This window comes from Pseudophryne corroboree, chromosome 6 (assembly GCF_028390025.1).
Source record: "Pseudophryne corroboree isolate aPseCor3 chromosome 6, aPseCor3.hap2, whole genome shotgun sequence".
In the NCBI taxonomy this organism is placed as follows: Eukaryota; Metazoa; Chordata; class Amphibia; order Anura; family Myobatrachidae; genus Pseudophryne; species Pseudophryne corroboree.
Window position 1 is genome coordinate 102433367 of NC_086449.1, and position 25147 is coordinate 102458513.

At 48.2% G+C, this 25147-nt stretch overlaps 1 protein-coding gene across 3 annotated transcripts in view; it reads right to left on the reverse strand.

Annotated features, from left to right (window-relative positions):
• Window positions 1-25147, reverse strand: part of LOC134936493 (zinc finger protein 569-like) — an 80918-nt gene that overhangs the window by 45258 nt on the left and 10513 nt on the right. For all 3 annotated transcript variants that reach the window (XM_063931552.1, XM_063931551.1, XM_063931550.1), the window contains exons 2-3: window positions 18957-19083; window positions 17891-18004 (exon numbers count right to left, since the gene is read on the reverse strand). In XM_063931552.1, the coding sequence (XP_063787622.1) occupies window positions 17891-18004; window positions 18957-19017 (175 nt within the window). In that variant the 5' untranslated portion in view covers window positions 19018-19083. The remainder of the gene's footprint in view (window positions 1-17890; window positions 18005-18956; window positions 19084-25147) is intronic.

Consider the following 25147-nt stretch of genomic DNA (forward strand, 5'->3'; position numbering starts at 1 on the left):
ATTGCCTACCGGTAAATCCTTTTCTCGTAGTCAATAGGGCATACTGGGAATCCATTTAGTACCATGGGGTATAGATGGGTCCACTAGGAGCCTTGGGCACTTTAAGAATTTGATAGTGTGCGCTGGCTCCTCCCTCTATGCCCCTCCTTCCAGACTCAGTCTAGGAAACTGTGCCCAAAGAGACGGACATACTTTGAGAGAAGAATAGATAAGGAAAGTGGTGAGATTACGAACCAGCACACACAAAACAAGAGGAAAGCCAAGCTAACCAAACTTGAAACCAGGAACAGCAACAGCTGAACCAACCAGAATACTTAACTAAGTAACAGTGCAGGAAGAACGAATCACCGGGCGGGCACCCAGTATCACCTACGGACTACAAGAAAAGGATTTACCGGTAGGTAATTCAAATCCTATTTTCTCTTACGTCCTTGGGGATACTGGGAATCCATTTAGTACCATGGGGAAGTACCAAAGCTCCCAAACCGGGTGGGAGAATGCTGAGGTTCCTGCAGAACTGATTGATCAAACTGAAGGTCCTCAGAGGACAAAGTATCGAACTTGTAAAACTTTGCAAACGTGTTCGAACCTGACCAAGTAGCTGCTCGGCAGAGCTATAAAGCCGAGGCACCCCGGGCAGCCGCCCAAGAAGAACCCACCGACCTAGTAGAGTGGGCCTGTACAGATTTTGGAAACTGCAATCCTGCCGTGGAATAAGCATGCTGGATAGTGAGCCTGATCCAGAGTGCTATTGACTGCTTTGAAGCGGAACACCCAATTTTGGGGGTCCTTCTGATTCGGTCGCTCGCTGCAGTTTGTCGCAGCGCAGCGATCGGGTCGGAACTGCGCATGCGCAGCAGTGCACCGGCGCATGGCACCCATCGTTGCCTAGCAATCGCCTCTGAGACAGAGGCGGTTGCTGGGCGAGAGGGGGCTGGATGGCGGCGTTAAGCCGCCATTTAGGGGGCGCGGTCCGGCCAACGCAGGCGTGGCCAGACAGTTGGGGGGGGGGCGGGCCGCGGCGGCTGCAGGACATCTCACGCAGCCGCTGCAGCCAGTGGCAGCGACAATCAACTCCCGGCCAGCCGCTGGAGGTGCGCTGGCCGGGAGTTACTCCACAAATACAAAAGCATTGCCCGCATGTCAGGGAAGATGATCGTAGCTGTCAGCAAGTTGGATTTCCTGTGACGAGCTGTTCTCTTCACATACACCTTCAAAGCCCTCACAACATCCAAAGACTTTGAAGTACCTGAGGTGTCCTTAACAGCCGTAACCACAATGGGTTGGTGGAGGCGAAACGCGGACACCACCTTAGGAAGAAATTGCTGACGAGTTCGGAGTTCAGCTCTGTCCTCATGAAAAATTAAGTAGATACTCTTGTGAGACAACTCTAGCTCCGACACACGTCTTGCTGAAGCAAATGCCAACAGTGTGACGGTCTTCCACGTCAGGTGCTTTACGTCAACCTCCTGTAACAGTTCAAACCAGTCCGATTGGAGGAACTGCAGCACCAAATTGAGATCCCAAGGTGCCGTGGGAGGCACAAAGGGAGATTGGATGTGCAGAACACCTTTCACCAAGTACGTCTGGACCTCAGGGAGAGAAGCCAATTGTTTCTGAAAGTAAATAGACAAGGCTGAAATCTGTACTTTAATGGAGCATAGGCGTAGGCCCACATCCACTCCCGAGTGCAGAAAAAGCAGGGGATGTCCAAGATGAAATTTCACAGCAGAATATTGCCTGCTCTCACACCAAGACACATACTACTTCCATATACGGTGGTAATGTTTAGACGTTACCCCCTTTCTGGCTTGAATCATAGTTGGGATGACCTGGTCAGGAATACCTCTCCTGGCTAGAATCAGCCGTTCAACTTCCATGCCGTTAAATGTAGCAGTGTTAAGTCTTGATAGACGAAGGGGCCCTGTTGCAGAAGATCCTCGTGAAGAGGTAGAGGCAAGATCCGCGTACCAGGCCCTTCGATGCCAGTCCAGAGCAATGAGGATTACTTGAACCTTTTCCCTTTTTATTCTCTTTAGAATTCTTGGAATCAGAGGAAGTGGAGGAAACACGTACACCAGCTGGTAGACCCACAGAGTTGTCAGAGCATCTACCACCACTGCCTGTGGGTCTCTCGACCTGGAACAATACCGCTTGAGCTTCTTGTTGAGTCGAGATGCCATCATGTCGATCTGTGGATATCCACACCGACGTGTCAACCACCGGAACACCTCTGGATGGAGGCCCCACTCCCCCTTGGTGCAAGAGGAAGTCTGCTTCCCAGTTGTCTACTCCCGGAATGAAGACCGCCGACAACGTCATAGCGTGTTTTTCCGCCCAGAGGAGAATTCTTGACACCTCTTACATTGCTGCGCTGCTGTTTGTTCCATCAGTTTATGTACGTTACCGCCGTTACATTGTCCGACTGGACTTGAATGGCCTGGTTCCGAAGTAGAGATGAGGCCTGTAGGAGGGCGTTGTAGATTGCACTGACTTCCAAATGTTTATTGGAAGGACGACTTCCCGACTTGACCATCTTCCTTGAAACTGCACCCCCTGGTTGACTGCTCCCCAACCTCTGAGGCTTGCGTTTGTGGTAAGCAGAATCCAATTCTGAATCCCGAACCTCTGACCTTCGACGAGGTGAGAAGTCTGTAGCCACCACGGAAGGGAGATCCTGGCTCTTGGCGACAGACAGATCCTTTGGTGCATGTGAAGATGCAATCCGGACCATTTGTCCAACAGATCCAGCTGGAAGAGCCTCGCATGAAACCTTCCATACTAAAGCGCTTCATAAGAGGCTACCATTTTCCCCAGAAGGCGAATGCACAGATGCACCGAGACCCGGGATGGCTTGAGAACAGCCCGAACCATCGACTAGATTTCCATAGCCTTCTCCAAAGGAAGGAACACTCTCTGAGACTCAGTGTCCAGTATCATTCCCAGGAAAGGAAGCCTCTGCGTCGGTTCCAGGTGAGATTTTGGTACGTTCAGAATCCACCCATGATCCAGGAGTAGTCTGGTTGAGAGGCCACTGCTGTCCAACAACCGCTCCCTGGACGGTGCCTTTATCAAAAGATCGACCAGGTATCGAATTATGTTCACTCCCTGTTTGCGGAGTAGAAACATCATCTCTGCCATCACTTTGGTGAACACTCTTGGTGCTGTGGAGGCAGGGCCTGGAACTGGTAGTGACAGTCTTGCAATGCAAACAGTAGATAAGCCTGATGAGGTGGCCAGATCGGAATGTGAAGGTGTGAATCCTTGATATCCAGAGACACTAGGAAGCCCCCCTCTTCCAGACCTGAGATCACCGCTCTCAGAGACTCCATCTTGAATTTGAACACTCGTTAGTACGGGTTCAACGACTTGAGGTTCAAAATTGGTGTTACCGAACCGTCAGGTTTCGGTACTACAAACATGTTGTAATAATACCCCTTGTTTTGCAGATGAGGTGGAACTGGAACAATGACCTGAGTCTGTACCAGTTTCTGAATGGCGTCCTCTAAAGTTGTACTTGCCTCTTGCGAAACTGGTAAGCCTGATTTGAAGAATCTGTGAGGTGGGAGCTCCTGAAACTAGTGATGAGCGGATTCGGTTTTACTCGGTTTTACTCGGTTTTACTCGGTTCTCAAAACGGCATCTTATTGGCTCACGGAAGTCACGTGTTTTGGATAGCCAATAAGATGCCGTTTTGAGAACCGAGTAAAACCGAGTAAAACCGAGTAAAACCGAACCTCGCTCATCACTACCTGAAACTCCAGTAACCTCTGGTTTTGCCCCTAAACCTGGCCGTCCGAAAAGACTGTAAATTTGAACCTGAGTAAGCCTTCCTGGCTGGGGGAGCTGCAGAAGGAAGATATGTGGACTTACCCGCAGTAGCTTTGGAGCTCCATTTGTCTAGTTCATCTCCAAATAAGGCCTCTCCTGTGAAGGGTAGGCCTTCCACGCCTTACCTGGGGCCGCGTCAGCTTCCACTGGCGTAGCCATAAGCCTCTGCATGCTTACACTACCATAGCAGTGGTGCGTGCATTAAGCAAGCCTATTTATTTTATGGCTTCCACCATAAAATTTGTAGAGTCCTGTATATGTTGCAGGAGTAAAAAATAAGAATTTACTTACCGATAATTCTATTTCTCGTAGTCCGTAGTGGATGCTGGGGACTCCGTAAGGACCATGGGGATAGCGGCTCCGCAGGAGACTGGGCACAAAAGTAAAGCTTTAGAACTACCTGGTGTGCACTGGCTCCTCCCCCTATGACCCTCCTCCAAGCCTCAGTTAGGATACTGTGCCCAGACGAGCGTACACAATAAGGAAGGATTTTGAATCCCGGGTAAGACTCATACCAGCCACACCAATCACACCGTACAACTCGTGATCTAAACCCAGTTAACAGCATGATAACAGAGGAGCCTCTAGAAAAGATGGCTCACTACAGCAATAACCCGATTTTTTTGGTAACAATAACTATGTACCAGTATTGCAGACAATCCGCACTTGGGATGGGCGCCCAGCATCCACTACGGACTACGAGAAATAGAATTATCGGTAAGTAAATTCTTATTTTCTCTAACGTCCTAAGTGGATGCTGGGGACTCCGTAAGGACCATGGGGATTATACCAAAGCTCCCAAACGGGCGGGAGAGTGCGGATGACTCTGCAGCCCAAATGAGAGAACTCCAGGTCCTCCTCAGCCAGGGTATCAATTTTGTAGAATTTTACAAACGTATTTGCTCCTGACCAAGTAGCTGCTCGGCAAAGTTGTAAAGCCGAGACCCCTCGGGCAGCCGCCCAAGATGAGCCCATCTTCCTTGTGGAGTGGGCATTTACAGATCTTTGGCTGTGGCAGGCCTGCCACAGAATGTGCAAGCTGAATTGTACCACAAATCCAATGAGCAATAGTCTGCTTAGAAGCAGGAGCACCCAGCTTGTTGGGTGCATACAGGATAAACAGCGAGTCAGATTTTCTGACTCCAGCCGTCCTGGAAACATATATTTTCAGGGCCCTGATAACGTCTAGCAACTTGGAGTCTTCCAAGTCCCTAGTAGCCGCAGGCACCACAATAGGTTGGTTCAGGTGAAACGCTGAAACCACCTTAGGGAGAAACTGAGGACGAGTCCTCAATTCCGCCCCGTCCGAATGGAAAATCAGATAAGGGCTTTTACAGGATAAAGCCGCCAATTCTGACACGCGCCTGGCCCAGGCCAGGGCCAACAGCATGACCACTTTCCATGTGAGATATTTTAACTCCACAGATTTAAGTGGTTCAAACCAATGTGACTTTTGGAACCCAAAAACTACATTGAGATCTCAAGGTGCCACTGGAGGCACAAAAGGAGGCTGTATATGCAGTACCCCTTTTACAACGTCTGAACTTCAGGGACTGAAGCTAGTTCTTTTTGGAAGAAAATTGACAGGGCCGAAATTTGAACCTTAATGGACCCCAATTTCAGGCCCATAGACACTCCTGTTTGCAGGAAATGTAGGAATCGACCCAGTTGAATTTCCTATGTCGGGCCTTACTGGCCTCGCACCACGCAACATATTTTCGCCAAATGCGGTGATAATGTTTTGCGGTTACATCCTTCCTGGCTTTGATCAGGATAGGGATGACTTCATCCGGAATGCCTTTTTTCCTTCAGGATCCGGCGTTCAACCTCCATGCCGTCAAACGCAGCCGCGGTAAGTCTTGGAACAGACAGGGTCCCTGCTGGAGCAGGTCCTTTCTTAGAGGTAGAGGCCACGGGTCTTCCGTGAGCATCTCTTGAAGTTCCGGGTACCAAGTCCTTCTTGGCCAATCCGGAGCCACGAGTATAGTCCTTACTCCTCTCCTTCTTATGATTCTCAGTACCTTGGGTATGAGAGGCAGAGGAGGGAACACATACACTGACTGGTACACCCACGGTGTTACCAGAGCGTCCACAGCTATTGCCTGAGGGTCCCTTGACCTGGCGCAATATCTGTCCAGTTTTTTGTTGAGGCGGGACGCCATCATGTCCACCTTTGGTTTTTCCCAACGGTTCACAATCATGTGGAAGACTTCTGGGTGAAGTCCCCACTCTCCCGGGTGGAGGTCGTGTCTGCTGAGAAAGTCTGCTTCCCAGTTGTCCACTCCCGGAATTGCTGACAGTGCTATCACATGATTTTCCGCCCAGCAAAGAATCCTTGCAGCTTCTGCCATTGCCCTCCTGCTTCTTGTGCCACCCTGTCTGTTTACGTGGGTGACTGCCGTGATGTTGTCCGACTGGATCAACACCGGCTGACCTTGAAGCAGAGGTCTTGCTAAGCTTTGAGCATTGTAAATGGCCCTTGTCTTCAGGATATTTATGTGAAGTGATGTCTCCAGGCTTGACCATAAGCCCTGGAAATTCCTTCCCTGTGTGACTGCTCCCCAGCCTCGCAGGCTGGCATCCGTGGTCACCAGGACCCAGTCCTGAATGCCGAATCTGCGGCCCTCTAGAAGATGAGCACTCTGCAACCAACACAGGAGGGACACCCTTGTTCTTGGTGACAGGGTTATCCGCTGATGCATCTGAAGATGCGACCCGGACCATTTGTCCAGCAGGTCCCACTGGAAAGTTCTTGCGTGGAATCTGCCGAATGGGATTGCTTCGTAGGAAGCCACCATTTTAACCAGAACCCTTGTGCATTGATGCACTGAGACTTGGCTCGGTTTTAGGAGGTTCCTGACTAGCTCGGATAACTCCCTGGCTTTCTCCTCCGAGAGAAACACCTTTTTCTGGACTGTGTCCAGGATCATCCCTAGGAACAGAAGACGAGTCGTCGGAATCAGCTGCGATTTTGGAATATTGAGAATCCAATCGTGCTGCCGCAACACTACCTGAGATAGTGCTACACCGACCTCCAACTTTTCTCTGGATCTTACCCTTATCAGGGAATCGTCCAAGTAAGGGATAACTAAAATTCCCTTCCTTCGAAGGAATATCATCATTTCGGCCATTACCTTGGTAAAGACCCGCGGTGCCGTGGACCATCCATACGGCAGCGTCTGAACTGATAGTGACAGTTCTGTACCATAAACCTGAGGTACCCTTGGTGAGAAGGGTAAATTTGGACATGAAGGTAAGCATCCTTGATGTCCCGAGACATCATGTAGTCCCCTTCTTCCAGGTTCGCAATCACTGCTCTGAGTGACTCAATCTTGAATTTGAACCTCTGTATGTAAGTGTTCAAAGATTTTAGATTTAGAATCGGTCTCACCGAGCCGTCCGGCTTCGGTACCACAACAGTGTGGAATAATACCCCGTTCCCTGTTGCAGGAGGGGTACCTTGATTATCACCTGCTGGGAATACAGCTTGTGAATGGCTTCCAAAACTGTCTCCCTGTCAGAAGGAGACATCGGTAAAGCCGACTTTAGGAAACGGCGAGGGGGAGACGTCTCGAATTCCAATTTGTACCCCTGAGATATCACCTGAAGGATCCAGGGGTCTACTTGCGAGTGAGCCCACTGCGCGCTGAAATTCATTGAGACGGGCCCCCCACCGTGCCTGATTCTGCTTGTAAAGCCCCAGCGTCATACTGAGGGCTTGACAGAGGCGGGAAAGGGTTTCTGTTCCTGGGAACTGGCTGATTTCTGCAGCCTTTTTCCTCTCCCTCTGTCACGGGGCTGAAATGAGGAACCTTTTGCCCGCTTGTCCACGAAAAGACTGCGCCTGATAATACGGCGTCTTCTCATGTTGCTTCCAAATGCCGTTTGAAATCCGCATCACCTGACCACTGTCGTGTCCATAACCCTCTACTGGTAGAAATGGACAACGCACTTAGACTTGATGCCAGTCGGCAAATATTCCGCTGTGCATCACGCATATATAGAAATGCATCTTTTAAATGCTCTATAGGCAAAAATATACTGTCCCTATCTAGGGTATCAATATTTTCAGTCAGGGAATCCGACCACGCCAACCCAGCACTGCACATCCAGGCTGAGGCGATTGCTGGTCGCAGTATAACACCAGTATGTGTGTAAATACATTTTAGGATACCCTCCTGCTTTCTATCAGCAGGATCCTTAAGGGCGGCCATCTCAGGAGAGGGTAGAGCCCTTACAAGCGTGTGAGCGCTTTATCCACCCTAGGGGGTGTTTCCCAACGCACCCTAACCTCTGGCGGGAAAGGATATAATGCCAATAACATTTTAGAAATTATCAGTTGTTATCGGGGGAAACCCACGCATCATCACACACCTCATTTAATTTCTCAGATTCAGGAAAACTACAGGTAGTTTTTCCTCACCGAACATAATACCCCTTTTTGGTGGTACTCGTATTATCAGAAATGTGTAAAACATTTTTCATTGCCTCCATCATGTAACGTGTGGCCCTACTGGAAGTCACATTTGTCTCTTCACCGTCGACACTGGAGTCAGTATCCGTGTCGGCGTCTATATCTGCCATCTGAGGTAACGGGCGCTTTAGAGCCCCTGACGGCCTATGAGACGTCTGGACAGGCACAAGCTGAGTAGCCGGCTGTCTCATGTCAACCACTGTCTTTTATACAGAGCTGACACTGTCACATAATTCCTTCCAACAGTTCATCCACTCAGGTGTCGACCCCCTAGGGGGTGACATCACTATTACAGGCAATCTGCTCCGTCTCCACATCATTTTTCTCCTCATACATGTCGACACAAACGTACCGACATACAGCACACACACAGGGAATGCTCTGATAGAGGACAGGACCCCACTAGCCCTTTGGGGAGACAGAGGGAGAGTTTGCCAGCACACACCAGAGCGCTATATATATATATACAGGGATAACCTTATATAAGTGTTTTTCCCCTTATAGCTGCTGTATCTTTAATACTGCGCGTAATTAGTGCCCCCCCTCTCTTTTTTAACCCTTTCTGTAGTGTAGTGACTGCAGGGGAGAGCCAGGGAGCTTCCCTCCAACTGAGCTGTGAGGGAAAATGGCGCCAGTGTGCTGAGGAGATAGGCTCCGCCCCCTTATCGGCGGCCTTATCTCCCGTTTTTTTATGTATTCTGGCAGGGGTTAAATGCATCCATATAGCCCAGGAGCTATATGTGATGCATTTTTTGCCATCCAAGGTGTTTTTATTGCGTCTCAGGGCGCCCCCCCCCCAGCGCCCTGCACCCTCAGTGACCGGAGTGTGAAGTGTGCTGAGAGCAATGGCGCACAGCTGCAGTGCTGTGCGCTACCTTGTTGAAGACAGGACGTCTTCTGCCGCCGATTTTCCGGACCTCTTCTGTCTTCTGGCTCTGTAAGGGGGCCGGCGGCGCGGCTCTGGGACCCATCCATGGCTGGGCCTGTGATCGTCCCTCTGGAGCTAATGTCCAGTAGCCTAAGAAGCCCAATCCACTCTGCACGCAGGTGAGTTCGCTTCTTCTCCCCTTAGTCCCTCGATGCAGTGAGCCTGTTGCCAGCAGGTCTCACTGAAAATAAAAAACCTAAAACTAAACTTTTCACTAAGCAGCTCAGGAGAGCCACCTAGTGTGCACCCTTCTCGTTCGGGCACAAAATCTTAACTGAGGCTTGGAGGAGGGTCATAGGGGGAGGAGCCAGTGCACACCAGGTAGTTCTAAAGCTTTACTTTTGTGCCCAGTCTCCTGCGGAGCCGCTATCGACATGGTCCTTACGGAGTCCCCAGCATCCACTTAGGACGTTAGAGAAATAATAATTTACTTACCGATAATTCTATTTCTCGTAGTCCGTAGTGGATGCTGGGAACTCCGTAAGGACCATGGGGAATAGCGGCTCCGCAGGAGACTGGGCACAAAAAGAAAGCTTTAGGACTACCTGGTGTGCACTGGCTCCTCCCCCTATGACCCTCCTCCAAGCCTCAGTTAGGATACTGTGCCCGGACGAGCGTACACAATAAGGAAGGATTTTTGAATCCCGGGTAAGACTCATACCAGCCACACCAATCACACTGTACAACTTGTGATACAAAACCCAGTTAACAGCATGATAACAGAGGAGCCTCTGAATAGATGGCTCACAACAAGAACCCGATTAGTTAACAATAACTATATACAAGTATTGCAGACAATCCGCACTTGGGATGGGCGCCCAGCATCCACTACGGACTACGAGAAATAGAATTATCGGTAAGTAAATTCTTATTTTCTCTGACGTCCTAGTGGATGCTGGGAACTCCGTAAGGACCATGGGGATTATACCAAAGCTCCCAAACGGGCGGGAGAGTGCGGATGACTCTGCAGCACCGAATGAAAAAACTCAAGGTCCTCCTCAGCCAGAGTGTCAAATTTGTAAAATTTTACAAAGGTATTTGACCCTGACCAAGTAGCAGCTCGGCAAAGTTGTAAAGCCGAGACCCCTCGGGCAGCCGCCCAGGATGAGCCCACCTTCCATGTGGAGTGGGCTTTTACAGATTTTGGCTGTGGCAGGCCTGCCACAGAATGCGCAAGCTGAATTGTATTACAAATCCAGCGAGCAATAGTCTGCTTAGAAGCAGGAGCACCCAGCTTGTTGGGTGCGTACAGGATAAACAGCGAGTCAGATTTTCTGACTCCAGCCGTCCTGGAAATATATATATTTTCAGGGCCCTGACAACGTCTAGCAACTTGGAGTCCTCCAAGTCCCTAGTAGCCGCAGGCACCACAATAGGCTGGTTCAGATGAAACGCTGACACCACCTTAGGGAGAAACTCAGGACGAGTCCTCAATTCCGCCCCGTCCGAATGGAAAATCAGATAAGGGCTTTTACAGGATAAAGCCGCCAATTCCGACACGCGCCTGGCCGAAGCCAGGGCCAACAGCATGACCACTTTCCACGTGAGATATTTTAAATCCACAGATTTAAGTGGTTCAAACCAATGTGATTTTAGGAACCCCAAAACTACATTGAGATCCCAAGGTGCCACTGGAGGCACAAAAGGAGGCTGTATATGCAGCACCCCCTTGACAAACGTCTGAACTTCAGGAACTGAGCCAGTTCTTACTGGAAGAAAATCGACAGGGCCGAAATCTGAACCTTAATGGATCCCAATTTGAGGCCCATAGACACTCCTGTTTGCAGGAAATGCAGGAATCGACCCAGTTGAAATTCCTCCGTCGGGGCCTTCCTGGCCTCGCACCACGCAACATATTTTCGCCAAATGCGGTGATAATGCTTTGCGGTTACATCCTTTCTGGCTTTTATCAAAGTAGGGATGACTTCTTCTGGAATGCCTTTTTCCTTCAGGATCCGGCGTTCAACCGCCATGCCGTCAAACGCAGCCGCGGTAAGTCTTGGAACAGACAGGGTCCCTGCTGGAGCAGGTCCCTTCTTAGAGGTAGAGGCCACGGGTCCTCTGTGAGCATCTCTTGAAGTTCCGGGTACCAAGTCCTTCTTGGCCAATCCGGAGCCACGAGTATTGTTCTTACTCCTCTCCGTCTTATAATTCTCAGTACCTTGGGTATGAGCGGCAGAGGAGGGAACACATAAACCGACTGGTACACCCACGGCGTTACCAGGGCGTCCACAGCTATCGCCTGAGGGTCCCTTGACCTGGCGCAATAACTTTTTAGTTTTTTGTTGAGGCGGGACGCCATCATGTCCACCTTTGGTTTTTCCCAACGGCTTACAATCATGTGGAAAACCTCCGGGTGAAGTCCCCACTCTCCCGGGTGGAGGTCGTGTCTGCTGAGGAAGTCTGCTTCCCAGTTGTCCACTCCCGGAATAAAACACTGCTGACAGTGCCATCACATGATTTTCCGCCCATCGGAGAATCCTTGCAGCTTCTGCCATTGCCTTCCTGCTTCTTGTGCCGCCCTGTCTGTTTACGTGGGCGACCGCCGTGATGTTGTCCGACTGGATCAACACCGGCTGGTCCTGAAGCAGAGGTCTCGCTTGGCTTAGGGCATTGTAAATGGCCCTTAGCTCCAGGATATTTATGTGAAGTGAGGTCTCCAGGTTTGACCACACTCCCTGGAAATTTCTTCCCTGTGTGACTGCTCCCCAGCCTCGAAGGTTGGCATCCGTGGTCACCAGGACCCAGTCCTGAATGCCGAATTTGTGGCCCTCTAAAAGATGGGCACTCTGCAACCACCACAGGAGAGACACCCTTGTCCTTGGAGATAGGGTTATCCTCTGATGCATCTGAAGATGCGATCCGGACCATTTGTCCAGCAGGTCCCACTGGAAAGTTCTTGCGTGGAATCTGCCGAATGGAATTGCTTCGTAAGAAGTCACCATTTTTCCCAGGACCCTTGTGCATTGATGCACCGATACTTGACCTTGTTTTAGGAGGTTTCTGACTAGATCGGATAACTCCCTGGCTTTCTCCTCCGGGAGAAATACCTTTTTCTGGACTGTGTCCAGAATCATCCCTAGGAACAGAAGACGTGTCGTCGGGATCAGCTGCGATTTTGGAATATTGAGAATCCAACCGTGCTGTCGTAACACTTCTTGAGATAGTGCTACCCCGACTACCAACTGTTCCCTGGATCTCGCCCTTATCAGGAGATCGTCCAAGTACGGGATAATTAAAACTCCCTTCCTTCGAAGGAGTAACATCATTTCGGCCATTACCTTGGTAAAGACCCGCGGTGCCGTGGACAATCCAAACGGCAGCGTTTGGAACTGATAGTGGCAGTTCTGTACCACAAACCTGAGGTACCCTTGGAGAGAAGGGTAAATTGGGACATGCAGGTAATCATCCTTGATGTCCAGAGACACCATATAATCCCCTTCCTCCAGGCTCGAGATAACCGCTCTGAGTGACTCCATCTTGAATTTGAACTTCTTTATGTAAGTGTTCAATGACTTTAGATTTAAAATGGGTCTCACCGAGCCGTCCGGCTTTGGTACCACAAACATTGTGGAATAATACCCCTTTCCTTGTTGCAGGAGGGGTACCTTGATTATCACCTGCTGGGAATACAGCTTGTGGATAGCTTCTAACACCGCCTCCCTGTCGGAAGGAGTCGTCGGTAAGGCAGACTTTAGGAAACGGCGAGGGGGAGACGTCTCGAATTCCAATTTGTACCCCTGAGATACTACCTGAAGGATCCAGGGATCTACTTGTGAGCGAGCCCACTGTGCGCTGAAATTCTTGAGACGGGCCCCAACCGTACCTGAGTCCACCTGTAGAGCCCCAGCGTCATGCTGAGGACTTGGCGGAAGCGGGGGAGGACTTCTGTTCCTGGGAACTGGCTGTTTGCTGCAGCCTTTTTCCTCTCCCTCTGCCACGGGGCAGAAAAGAGGAGCCTTTTGCCCGCTTGCCCTTATGGGGCCTTTCATATGCCTTTTAGAATCGGCATCACCTGACCACTGCCGAGTCCATAACCCCCTTCTGGCGGAAATGGACATAGCACTTACTCGTGATGACAGTCGGCAAATATCCCTCTGTGCATCACGCATGTATAAAATTGCATCTTTTAAGTGCTCTACAGTCAGTAATATACTGTCCCTATCCAGGGTATCAGGGAGTCTGACCAAGCCACCCCAGCACTGCACATCCAGGCTGAGGCGATTGCTGGTCGCAGTATAACACCAGTGTGTGTGTATATACACTTCAGGGTAGTCTCCTGCTTTCTGTCAGCAGGATCCTTAAGGGCGGCCGTATCCGGAGACGGTAGTGCCACCTGTTTGGACAAGCGTGTGAGCGCTTTATCTACCCTAGGGGGAGTTTCCCAACGCGCCCTATCCTCTGGCGGGAAAGGGTACATTGCCAATAACTTCCTAGGAATTATTTGTTTTTTATCAGGAGAAACCCACGCTTCATCACACACTTCATTTAATTCCTCAGATGCAGGAAAAACTACAGGTAGTTTTTTCTCACCAAACATAATACCCTTTTTAGTGGTACCTGTGGTATTATCAGAAATGTGTAAAACATTTTCCATTGCCTCAATCATGTAACGTGTGGCCCTACTGGAAGTTACATTTGTCTCCTCGTCGTCGACACTGGAGTCAGTATCCGTGTCGACGTCTGTATCTGCCATCTGAGGTAGCGGGCGTTTTAGAGCCCCTGATGGCCTTTGAGACGCCTGGACAGGCACAAGCTGAGAAGCCGGCTGTCCCATGTCATCAAACTTCTTATGTAAAGAGTTGACACTTTCACTTCCATAAGCCCATCCACTCAGGTGTCGACCCCCTAGGGGGTGACATCTCCACTACAGGCAATTGCTCCGCCTCCACATCATTTTCCTCTTCATACATGTCGACACAGCCGTACCGACACACAGCACACACACCGGGAATGCTCTGATAGAGGACAGGACCCCACTAGCCCTTTGGGGAGACAGAGGGAGAGTATGCCAGCACACACCAGAGCGCTATATATACACAGGGATATCACTATATAGAGTGTTTTCCCTTATAGCTGCTGTTATCTGTAATACTGCGCCTAATTAGTGCCCCCCCTCTCTTTGTTACCCTTTTCTGTAGTGCAGGACTGCAGGGGAGAGTCAGGGAGACGTCCTTCCAGCGGAGCTGTGAGGGAAAATGGCGCCAGTGTGCTGAGAGATAGCTCCGCCCCCTTTTCGGCTGACTTTTCTCCCGCTTTTTTGTAAAATCTGGCAGGGGTTAATGTACATCCATATAGCCCTGGGGGTTATATGTGATGTATTTTTGCCAGCCAAGGTGTTAATATTGCTGCTCAGGACGCCCCCCCCCCCAGCGCCCTGCACCCATCAGTGACCGGAGTGTGAGGTGTGCATGAGGAGCAATGGCGCACAGCTGCAGTGCTGTGCGCTACCTTGATGAAGACTGATGTCTTCTGCCGCCGATTTTCCGGACCTCTTCTTGCTTCTGGCTCTGTAAGGGGGCCGGCGGCGCGGCTCTGGGACCGGACTCCGAGGCTGGGCCTGTGTTCGATCCCTCTGGAGCTAATGGTGTCCAGTAGCCTAAGAAGCCCAAGCTGGCTGCAAGCAGGCAGGTTCGCTTCTTCTCCCCTTAGTCCCTCGATGCAGTGAGCCTGTTGCCAGCAGGTCTCACTGAAAATAAAAAACCTAAAACTAACTTTTTTCTAAGAAGCTCAGGAGAGCCCCCTAGATTGCACCCTGCTCGGTCGGGCACAAAAATCTAACTGAGGCTTGGAGGAGGGTCATATGGGGAGGAGCCAGTGCACACCAGGTAGTCCTAAAGCTTTCTTTTTGTGCCCAGTCTCCTGCGGAGCCGCTATTCCCCATGGTCCTTACGGAGTTCCCAGCATCCACTAGGACGTCAGAGAAATAATCTCCCCTTGAGGTAAGGTATCTAACCCCTGAATTAGGTTATCCGACATTTGGCAATGGCGTTAGTGATCCACCCAAATGCAATAGTGGGTCTCTGGGCCACCCCAGCAGCTGTATACAAGGATTTGAGTGTAGTCTCAATTCTACGATCAGCCTTGTCTTTTAGGGAGGCTGCACCCGGGACAGGCAATACAATTTTTCGTGACAGCCTGGATACTGATGCATCCACTATCGGTGGGTTTTCTCATTTTTTCCTATCCTCAGGAGGAAAAGGAAAAGATGATAGCAATCTTTTAGGGATTTTAAATTTCCTATCAGGATTAACCCACGGTTCTTCAAACAGGGTATTTGGTTCCTTTGACACAGGAAAAGTGGCTGAGGATTTCTTTTTTATATTATAATAAGGTTCCTCACTCTCCTCTGTCCCCTTATCAGGGATATACAGAACTTCTCTGATAGCCTCTATTCCCTGTGGCAGAGTAGCCTCCCCCACCTCTGAGTCCATCTCCCCCTCTTCCATGTCTGACCCTTCATCATCAGAGTCAGACTGCAGGATATGGGCCAAAGTACTTTTTGTGGACAAATGGTAGGGGACTGAGACGCTGGTTTGGGTACTGAGTCTCTTTTCATAAACTCAGTCGATTGTCATAAGTATTGCGTCTCTTTCTCATTGCGGGACAACTTAGTAGAAATATTGGAAATCATTCTCTTAATGGAATCCAGCCAAGCTGGCTCTGCCCCGCTAGCCTGGGTAGATACACTACACTGTGCACACAGTAGTGAACCCCCTGGAGAAGAGGAACACTGTGCCTTACATGAAACACACTCTTTGCCTGACATACTGTGACAGTGACAGCACACACACACAGGAAAAGATTAAATGCACAATTAACCCACAAAGAGCCCTTCCAAGGAGACACAGAGATAGTATGGAGCCAGCACACGGCGCCCTAACCGCTAATGCCAAGCTTAGCCGGGTCGCAGACGAAGTGTCTAGATTAGGGACTCGGTACACTAACAATCGCTCCCTCCCGTTAGGACTCCCTGGTACCGCTGAGGTAATCTGGAGTCTCTCCGGAGGAGCTGCGCGTCCCTGTCAGTCAGCGTCTATGCCCGGGAAAATGGCGCTGGTGAGCTGCTGGATACGCTCATAGTGAAGCCCCACCCCTTCAATGGCGCACGGTCTTCCCGCTCTTTTTTATACTGGCTGAGGTAATTTTGTGCCTAAAATGGAGTCAGCCCCCTTTTAAGTCTGTAATGCCAGTCTGGGTACGGTGTACACATATAGAGATATCTTCAATTGTTTGAAAAGTCAGTAGGGTGTCTGTTTTTTCCTATCTAATAGACAGGAAAAAACAGACACCCAACCGACTTTTCAAACATTTGAATTCCCCTTTAGTGTACTGAGACTCAGTTCGCCCCTTCAGAAGCTGTGCGTCTGCACTGTGTACTGAGTCTAGAGACTCAGCCACCCCATGTAGAAGCCATGCGTCTCCGTATCCTCATGCCGCCATAATGGCCGCGACCCACTAACCGGGACGCCGGCTTAGTACTTACCACTCTTCTTTCTTCTGCCTCTGTTAGGGGTGGTAGCATGCTACAGGAATGTACGCTCGCCATGGTGGGGTTAGCAAATAGTTCCCTCAGGAGCTAGTGTCCTGTCAGCGGGGAACGGGACCATTAACCCTTTAAGAGGTTGGGCCGTTCCCCCCACCTAAGTCCCACGAAGCAGGCAGGCTGGTGCTATCCAGTCCTGCCTGAAAATAACAAACAGATAAAATAAATGCAGAAAACTCTTCAGGAGCTTCCAGAGACATGATCGGCTCCTCCGGGCACATTTTCTAAACTGAGTCTGGTAGGAGAGGCACAGAGGGAGGAGCCAGCGCACACTATCAAATTCTTAAAGTGCCCAAGGCTCCTAGTGGACCCGTCTATACCCCATGGTACTAAATGGATTCCCAGTATCCCCAAGGACGTAAGAGAAATCAATAATTCACTATTAGATATGCAGTTTAATTTGCATAATTAGGTAGGTGGTCATAATAATGTGATTCGACCGCGTATGTGCAGGAAGTTAGTAAAGCAGTCATAGCTGTAGGAAATAATGAAGCAGTCACTGTGTTAACTCATATCAATATTTAATAGTCATTGTATTGTTAAGATGTTAGATAGTTAATCCGCTCTCCAAGTCAACATTGGAGAGATTAAGTACAGCAGTCACAGCAATGCCTTCCAGTATTTTCCAAAGTCAGTGAGGTAGAAAAACATTAGTTTATATATTTATTTACCTCTTCTCACCTGCACACCTGGCCAGGATTAACAGGTGCTTTTAAATATAGCTGTAAGGGCCAGGTCTATATTTTTTTACTATATACTGGAATTCACACCAGTTCTACAACTTCCTTTAGGTCTTCACCTGAGTGAACAGAGTAGCAAATATATGAGGGTGGTTCAATAAGTAGAGTTATAAGACCTCTGTCGTGTGTAATGTTTTCTATTTAAATCTAATTTCCCACCAGGCCAGAGCAGGTATACCACTGTTCCCCCTCATGGACATCAGAACACCCCTCATATCAGTCATACCGCCCCAACATCAGCTGTAAAATGGCGGGGCTGGCGGAAACATGGTCACACATTGAGGTGTGTAGTGTAATCAGATTTCTTGCGTCTTGTTACCTTACTTATTGTACCACCCTCATATATTAAGATTTATGTCTCTAATTACTACCTGGGTCCAATAGTGGACAGCGATTTCTCCATAACATTTCCTGCTGACGGCTTAAAAAGACTTCTTTCCCTTGTTCAATCCATTGCACAATCTCTGGTTTATGGCCCACAAAACCTGTCCGAATCAAAGAAAGTGTATGTGATTGTTCCTCACTGCTGGTTTTATACATTAATATTTATACATTAGTTTATGGAGAACGTTTCAGTGTTAGCATCCAAAAATCTCACATTTTATACACTGGCTAACCTTCTGGGTTCCAGAGGCAGGCGCTAATGCTGTGTGATGCTGCTGGGTCTGAAAATGCAGCATCAGATCAACTGTATGAATATCGGACATCTGATGCCGCTTTCACATCGCAATGCCGGGTCGCACCCGGGAATTGGAAACGGATCCTTCCCGGGTGCGACCCGGCATTGGACCTTTTCCCATTAGCTTCCCGAACCGGCAATGTGCCGGGTCGGGTTGCCATCGCGGTCAGGGGGCAGAGTCGGGGACGGGTGCGGAGGCGGCGCTGGGAGATGAGATCATCTTCACGCCACCTCTGCTGTGAATGGGTCCTGGGTGGCATCCACCTGGCAATCCGTTCACACTGCACCTGACCCAGTAATAACCCAAGAATAACGCTGTTTTATTCCCGGGTTGAATTACCGGGTCAGGCGACCCGGGAATTCGCCATGGGCCCTTTCACACCGCAGAGTGACCCGCATCGACCTGGCAATATAACGGTCGATACCGGTTTATTTGTGCAGTGTGAAAGGGGTATGAGTAACCCTCAGAGGTTACTCAGGATGTCTAGCAAAATCACGCCAACAGGACCAGTGACGTTGTGTAGAAGGACGCAGCCACTAGCTTCAGAAAATAAGGCCGTCATGCCCCCGTTTTCAGACATGCTGCCCAAACACCAGGAGCATGTCTATCATGCTGTGGCTTTCAGGTCATTGTGACAGAGTCACAGAACTAGGTCTGAATATGCGCATCAGAGATTTGCGTAAATATTGGATATACGTAAATCTCTGAATCAGGCTCATACTACTGAACGTTTGTTGCCTCATAACAGTTGTATTACCTAGTGATTGGAGCATATGGTAATTGTCCATAATCACATTTTTGTAGAGAGCTTTCTCCATGTCTCCTAAATGACTCCATTCCTCCTTGGAAAAATACACAGCAACATCATCAAATGTTACAGGACCCTAAAATACAAAGTAGAAAACAAGATAACACAATTAAATAACTTCTTACTTAAAAAGAACACTGATTAATATATAACTGAGTAAAGGGAAACACAAATTTTCCTCTCTGATTTGAGGTCAACTAGGTCATTAGAATTGGGCCAGCTAAATCTAAATTTCCTTGTGATTCATGTGTGAGATAGAAGTACTGTTTTGTGTCCCACAATTCATAAACAATTGTACAGTATAATCCTCTCATAAAGGGTAGTGGTAACTGGCAATTTATATATTACACACTGCAACATGCACTATGCAAGTTTGGAAACATGAGGCTTGATTCAATTCTAAGCGAGTTGAATAGCTCCGGGAATTAGCTCCTGCTGCTATTCAAGTCAGCGCAATGGTAAGTCGGACAATGCCTGTTCTCCCAGACTAAACAGGGTGATTAGTTGGGAGAATTGGCATTCTCTGACTTAAGTGCGTGGCGCGATGCTGTTTCCACCACGCTAAGGGCAGAAATTAGCATTGCGCCGGCACTTTTGTCAAATTTCTGCTCACACCCTCCCCTCGACAACTGTAACCTCCTTGATCACCTTTCACCACTTCAGTCTATCACAAATGCAGCTTCCCATCTCATTTTCCTTTTAACCATTCTGTATTTCCTCCCTCCTCTGCAGACTGCTTCATTAGATTCCCACCCCACTCAGAATCCAGACCCTCACTTACAAACCACTTAATGACTTTTCCTCCTCCCGCATCTCCAAAATAAAATTTGTCCACACTCAGTCCAGTCCTTTCTGCTCTTATTCTGACCATGTTTACCTCCTCTCATGCCCGCCTCCTCTGGAAATCACACTTTCACTAAGTCAGACTTCTCTGCAGTCTTGCCAGCTTCAAGTATTCACTAAAAACACAACTATACGCCAAAGCCTACAATCCCTCTTCCTAAACCTGCAATCTGTGTTCATGACCTCGTCTTCTTTCCAGTTAACATTCTAAAAGTTGACTCTTCTTAGCATGTAACCTGTCACATGCAGGAACCTCCTTTCTCAGGTACATAACTAGCACTATCCTTGTTTCCAGTGGTCCCTGTCTCATGTCTCCTAGTCTCTCTCAGTGACTCTATTACCCGACTCCTTCCCCCTGTTCGCATCTTATCTAGTTTGTTGGTTTATTGCTCTGTGTTGTACCAATGATATTTGTACATTCCTTGTACAACGCTGCAGACAATGGGGGTAATTCCAAGTTGATCGCAGCAGGAAATTTTTTAGCAGTTGGGCAAAACCATGTGCACTGCAGGGGAGGCAAATATAACATGTGCAGAGAGAGTTAGATTTGGGTGGGTTATTTTGTTTCTGTGCAGGGTAAATACTGGCTGCTTTATTTTTAAACTGCAATTTAGATTGCAGATTGAACACACCACACCCAAATCTATCTCTTTCTGCACATGTTATATTTGCCTCCCCTGCAGTGCACATGGTTTTGCCCAACTGCTAAAAAATTTCCTGCTGCGATCAACTTGGAATTACGCCCAATATTTGGCATCTTAAAAGCAATTAAGAATAATAACAAAGTGTGACACTAGACTTTGGGCTCAGATTCCATAATTGATTCTATCTAACCTTTAGCACAAATTCTAATCTAAATCCAACAAATAGAAACCTAAGTAATCACTCCTGTCCTAGAGGGACTTCTAGTCTTACCTTTGCACATATGTTATTAAATACAATTAACTCTGCAAAGCGTATACTAATGTATATTATCATATACTGCAGCAAGGGGAAGATTTATAGATCTATTACACAATCATAATATTATGCATCTGACCACTATACTAAAGATTCAACTGAAACAATCGAATAAAACCTAGTATTTCTCCTCCTTACATCAATGATTTCTGTAGAAGGGATCAGTATGAGATCCCAGTGTATGATATCCTGGCGTGCCAAATACCGACACAGCAATCCCGGGGTGTGTCAGGGTGTTCTACCCTCTCCCCACCCCCCTACTCGCAGCCTAACCCTAACCTCCCCCTTTTGTGCCTAAACCTAACCCCCCCCCCCCTTTGTGCCTCAACCTAACCCCCCATCCCTGCTGCGTAAACCTAACCCTCCCACCCCGTAGCCTAACCCTAACCCTCCAAGGGCGGTGCCTAACCTCAACCCCCCCTGCAGCCTAACCCGCCCCCCGGGATGCAGCCTAACCCCCCAGGATGCAGCCTAATCCCAACCCCCCAGGATGCAGCCTAATCCTAACCCCCCGGGATGCAGTCTAAACCTAATCTCTCCTCGTTCAGGATCCCGGTTGTCGGGATTCCGGCGCCGGGATGTTGCCCCCTTTCTGAATGACGGTGTCAGTATTCAGACTAGTGTCGGGATCCCGGCCTCGGTATTCTGACTGACGGGTTCCCGACTGCTTCCCCTGTAGAAACAGGAAATGATTACCTGTTGCTGCACCGGCTCTCGGTGCAGCTCTGCACCCCCGGCTCCCCTCAGTCACATGACCGCTCCCCTGTCATATATTGTTTTTATTATTATTTATTGCCAGTTATAGGTATACAGAAAAACAAAATTTAGGAGTGATTAACACCCCAGCTCCTGGCGCAAATATAATTAAATATGTAGTTAATTTATTCAGTACACCAGCTGCACACACTAAAGGATTGGCAATATCCTCAGGGAAGCACAAGAAAAAAGATAAAACTAGTGTTTTGCGCTTGGTGCACTGATTATCTAGATTTTGATAAATGGATAGGCAAATAGATAGCACTATTTAATTGTGTGTCTGTTTTACTTCAATTAACACACATGGAACTTGCTTTCATAAAAACCAACTAGAATATTTTAATAGTATTACACATACATAAATCATGTATACCAATATTGGATATATTAAAAATCAATAAACTATAACACACTGAAAGAATGCGCTTAAATTGTCTAAAACACAGATTATATAATAGTGTCCATAAGTAGTAACAAGTGGACGGCAACAATGTATCATGTGAGTGCTACACAAGCATGCCTCATCAATTTACAGCAGCTGCTGGAGCCTACTGATTTGTATCTAATGTCTCTAATCCTCTTGCTACTGGCGTCCCAGTGCAGAGGAATATTACTAGCAATATATTTACCCGAACAGCGGGATTCTCCACATATAGCGTATATTACCAAGAGGATATCCTTAAGGCGTGCAGCCACAGCGTCCGCCGCTTGCACTGTTCTTGGTGCAGTGAGGATCTCTGTCCTGGCAGGCGGATAAGGATCCTTCAGGTGTCAACAATCAGCGGGTTGATTCAGGTAATGGTTCAATTTTGCAGGGAGAAATCCTAAGACGTGAAGCCACAGCGTCTTGCCGCTAGCACTATCCGTGGTACAGGAGAAGTCTCTGTCCTGGCAAAGCGGGTGGGCGCTTACGTGGCCGCTGTTCCGATCAGCAAGTATCTGTACTATGGTTACCTCCACAGGGATGACCGTCGGCACCAAGCACAGATTGTAGGCACCAGTGATTGCACTCAGGTCAGTGTTGCCGTCAGTGTCACTGACGGCAACACTGACCTGAGTGCAATCACTGGTGCCTACAATCTGTGCTTGGTGCCGACGGTCATCCCTGTGGAGGTAACCATAGTACAGATACTTGCTGATCGGAACAGCGGCCACGTAAGCGCCCACCCGCTTTGCCAGGACAGAGACTTCTCCTGTACCACGGATAGTGCTAGCGGCAAGACGCTGTGGCTTCACGTCTTAGGATTTCTCCCTGCAAAATTGAACCATTACCTGAATCAACCCGCTGATTGTTGACACCTGAAGGATCCTTATCCGCCTGCCAGGACAGAGATCCTCACTGCACCAAGAACAGTGCAAGCGGCGGACGCTGTGGCTGCACGCCTTAAGGATATCCTCTTGGTAATATACGCTATATGTGGAGAATCCCGCTGTTCGGGTAAATATATTGCTAGTAATATTCCTCTGCACTGGGACGCCAGTAGCAAGAGGATTAGAGACATTAGATACAAATCAGTAGGCTCCAGCAGCTGCTGTAAATTGATGAGGCATGCTTGTGTAGCACTCACATGATACATTGTTGCCGTCCACTTGTTACTACTTATGGACACTATTATATAATCTGTGTTTTAGACAATTTAAGCGCATTCTTTCAGTGTGTTATAGTTTATTGATTTTTAATATATCCAATATTGGTATACATGATTTATGTATGTGTAATGCTATTAAAATATTCTAGTTGGTTTTTATGAAAGCAAGTTCCATGTGTGTTAATTGAAGTAAAACAGACACACAATTAAATAGTGCTATCTATTTGCCTATCCATTTATCAAAATCTAGATAATCAGTGCACCAAGCGCAAAACACTAGTTTTATCTTTTTTCCAGTTATAGGTATACACTGCACACATTTTTTGCAACACTTCAAATAAAATATTTGGCCATTCACATCAGTCCCTGCACCTGTGGCGCTCACAATGTATATTACATAACACATGTACAGACACACATTTGTTGGGAGCACGGGAGAATATACAATCACCAAACAGTTGTGGCAATTCTGGTATGGTATAAAACGTCGACACTGAGAATGTATTCAGTCAGAATGTGACCACCAGAAGGTTCTGAATGTCAAAATTGACTTTAGGTGGAAAAAAAATGTTGACATTCAACCACGTCAATATGGTTAAAATATCAACATGCTAAAAATGTTGACATTTAACATGTTGACACCAGAATGTCAACATTTATTTTAGCCTAACCTTTAACCAAACACCTAACAATAAGCAAAAAAAACTGCATGTCAACACTCTGGTGTCAACATTTTAACCACATTGACATATTGTTGTCAACCTAAAATCCATGTCGACATTCTGACTGGATAATGGAAATTGAACAAAAAACAGTATCAGTCAAAGACCAATTCCAACTGTAACATAACCCTTATGAAAGCAACAACTATATACAAGTCTTGCAGATGCAATCCACACTGGGACGGGCGCCCAGCATCCTCTACGGACTAGGAGAAAAAGATTTACCGGTAGGTTTAAAATCTTATTTTCTCTTACGTCCTAGAGGATGCTGGGGACTCCGTAAGGACCATGGGGATAATACCAAAGCTCCCAACCGGGCGGGAGAGTGCGGATGACTCTGCAGCACCGACTGAGCAAACGCAAGGTCCTCATCAGCCAGGTTATCAAACTTTTAGAATTTAGCAAAAGTGTTTGAACCCGACCAAGTAGCAGCTCGGCAAAGCTGTAATGCCGAGACGCCTCGGGCAGCCGCCCAAGAAGAGCCCACCATCCTAGTGGAATGGGCCTTTACCGAATTTGGTAACGGCAATCCAGCCGTCGAATGAGCCTGCTGAATCGTGTTACAGATCCAGCGAGCAATAGTCTGCTTAGAAGCAGGAGCGCCAACCTTGTTGGCTGCATACAGGACAAACAGAGCCTCTGTTTTCCTAACCCTAGCCGTCCTGGCTACATAAATCTTTAAGGCCCTGACTACATCCAGGGACTTGGAGTCCTCCCAGTCCCCCGTAGCCACAGGCACCACAATAGGTTGGTTCATATGAAATGAAGAAACCACTGTAGGCAAAAATTGAGGACGTGTCCTCAACTCCGCTCTATCCACATAGTAAATCAAATAGGGGCTCTTGTGGGACAAGGCCGCCAATTCGGACACCCGCCTTGCAGATGCCAAGGCCAATAACATGACCACCTTCCACATGAGAAATTTTAATTCCACTGTTTGAAGAGGTTCAAACCAGTGAGATTTCAGGAAACTTAACACCACGTTAAGGTCCCACGGTGCCACTGGGGGCACAAAGGGGGGCTGTATGTGCAGCACTCCCTTCACAAACGTCTGGACTTCTGGGAGAGAAGCCAATTCCCTCTGAAAGAATATAGATAGGGCCGATATCTGTACCTTAATGGAGCCTAACTTCAGGCCCATATCCACTCCTGTCTGTAGAAAGTGGAGAAACTGGCCCAGATGGAAATCTTCCGTAGGAGCATTCTTGGCTTCACACCAAGATACATACTTCCTCCAGATACGGTGATAATGCTTTGCCGTCACCTCCTT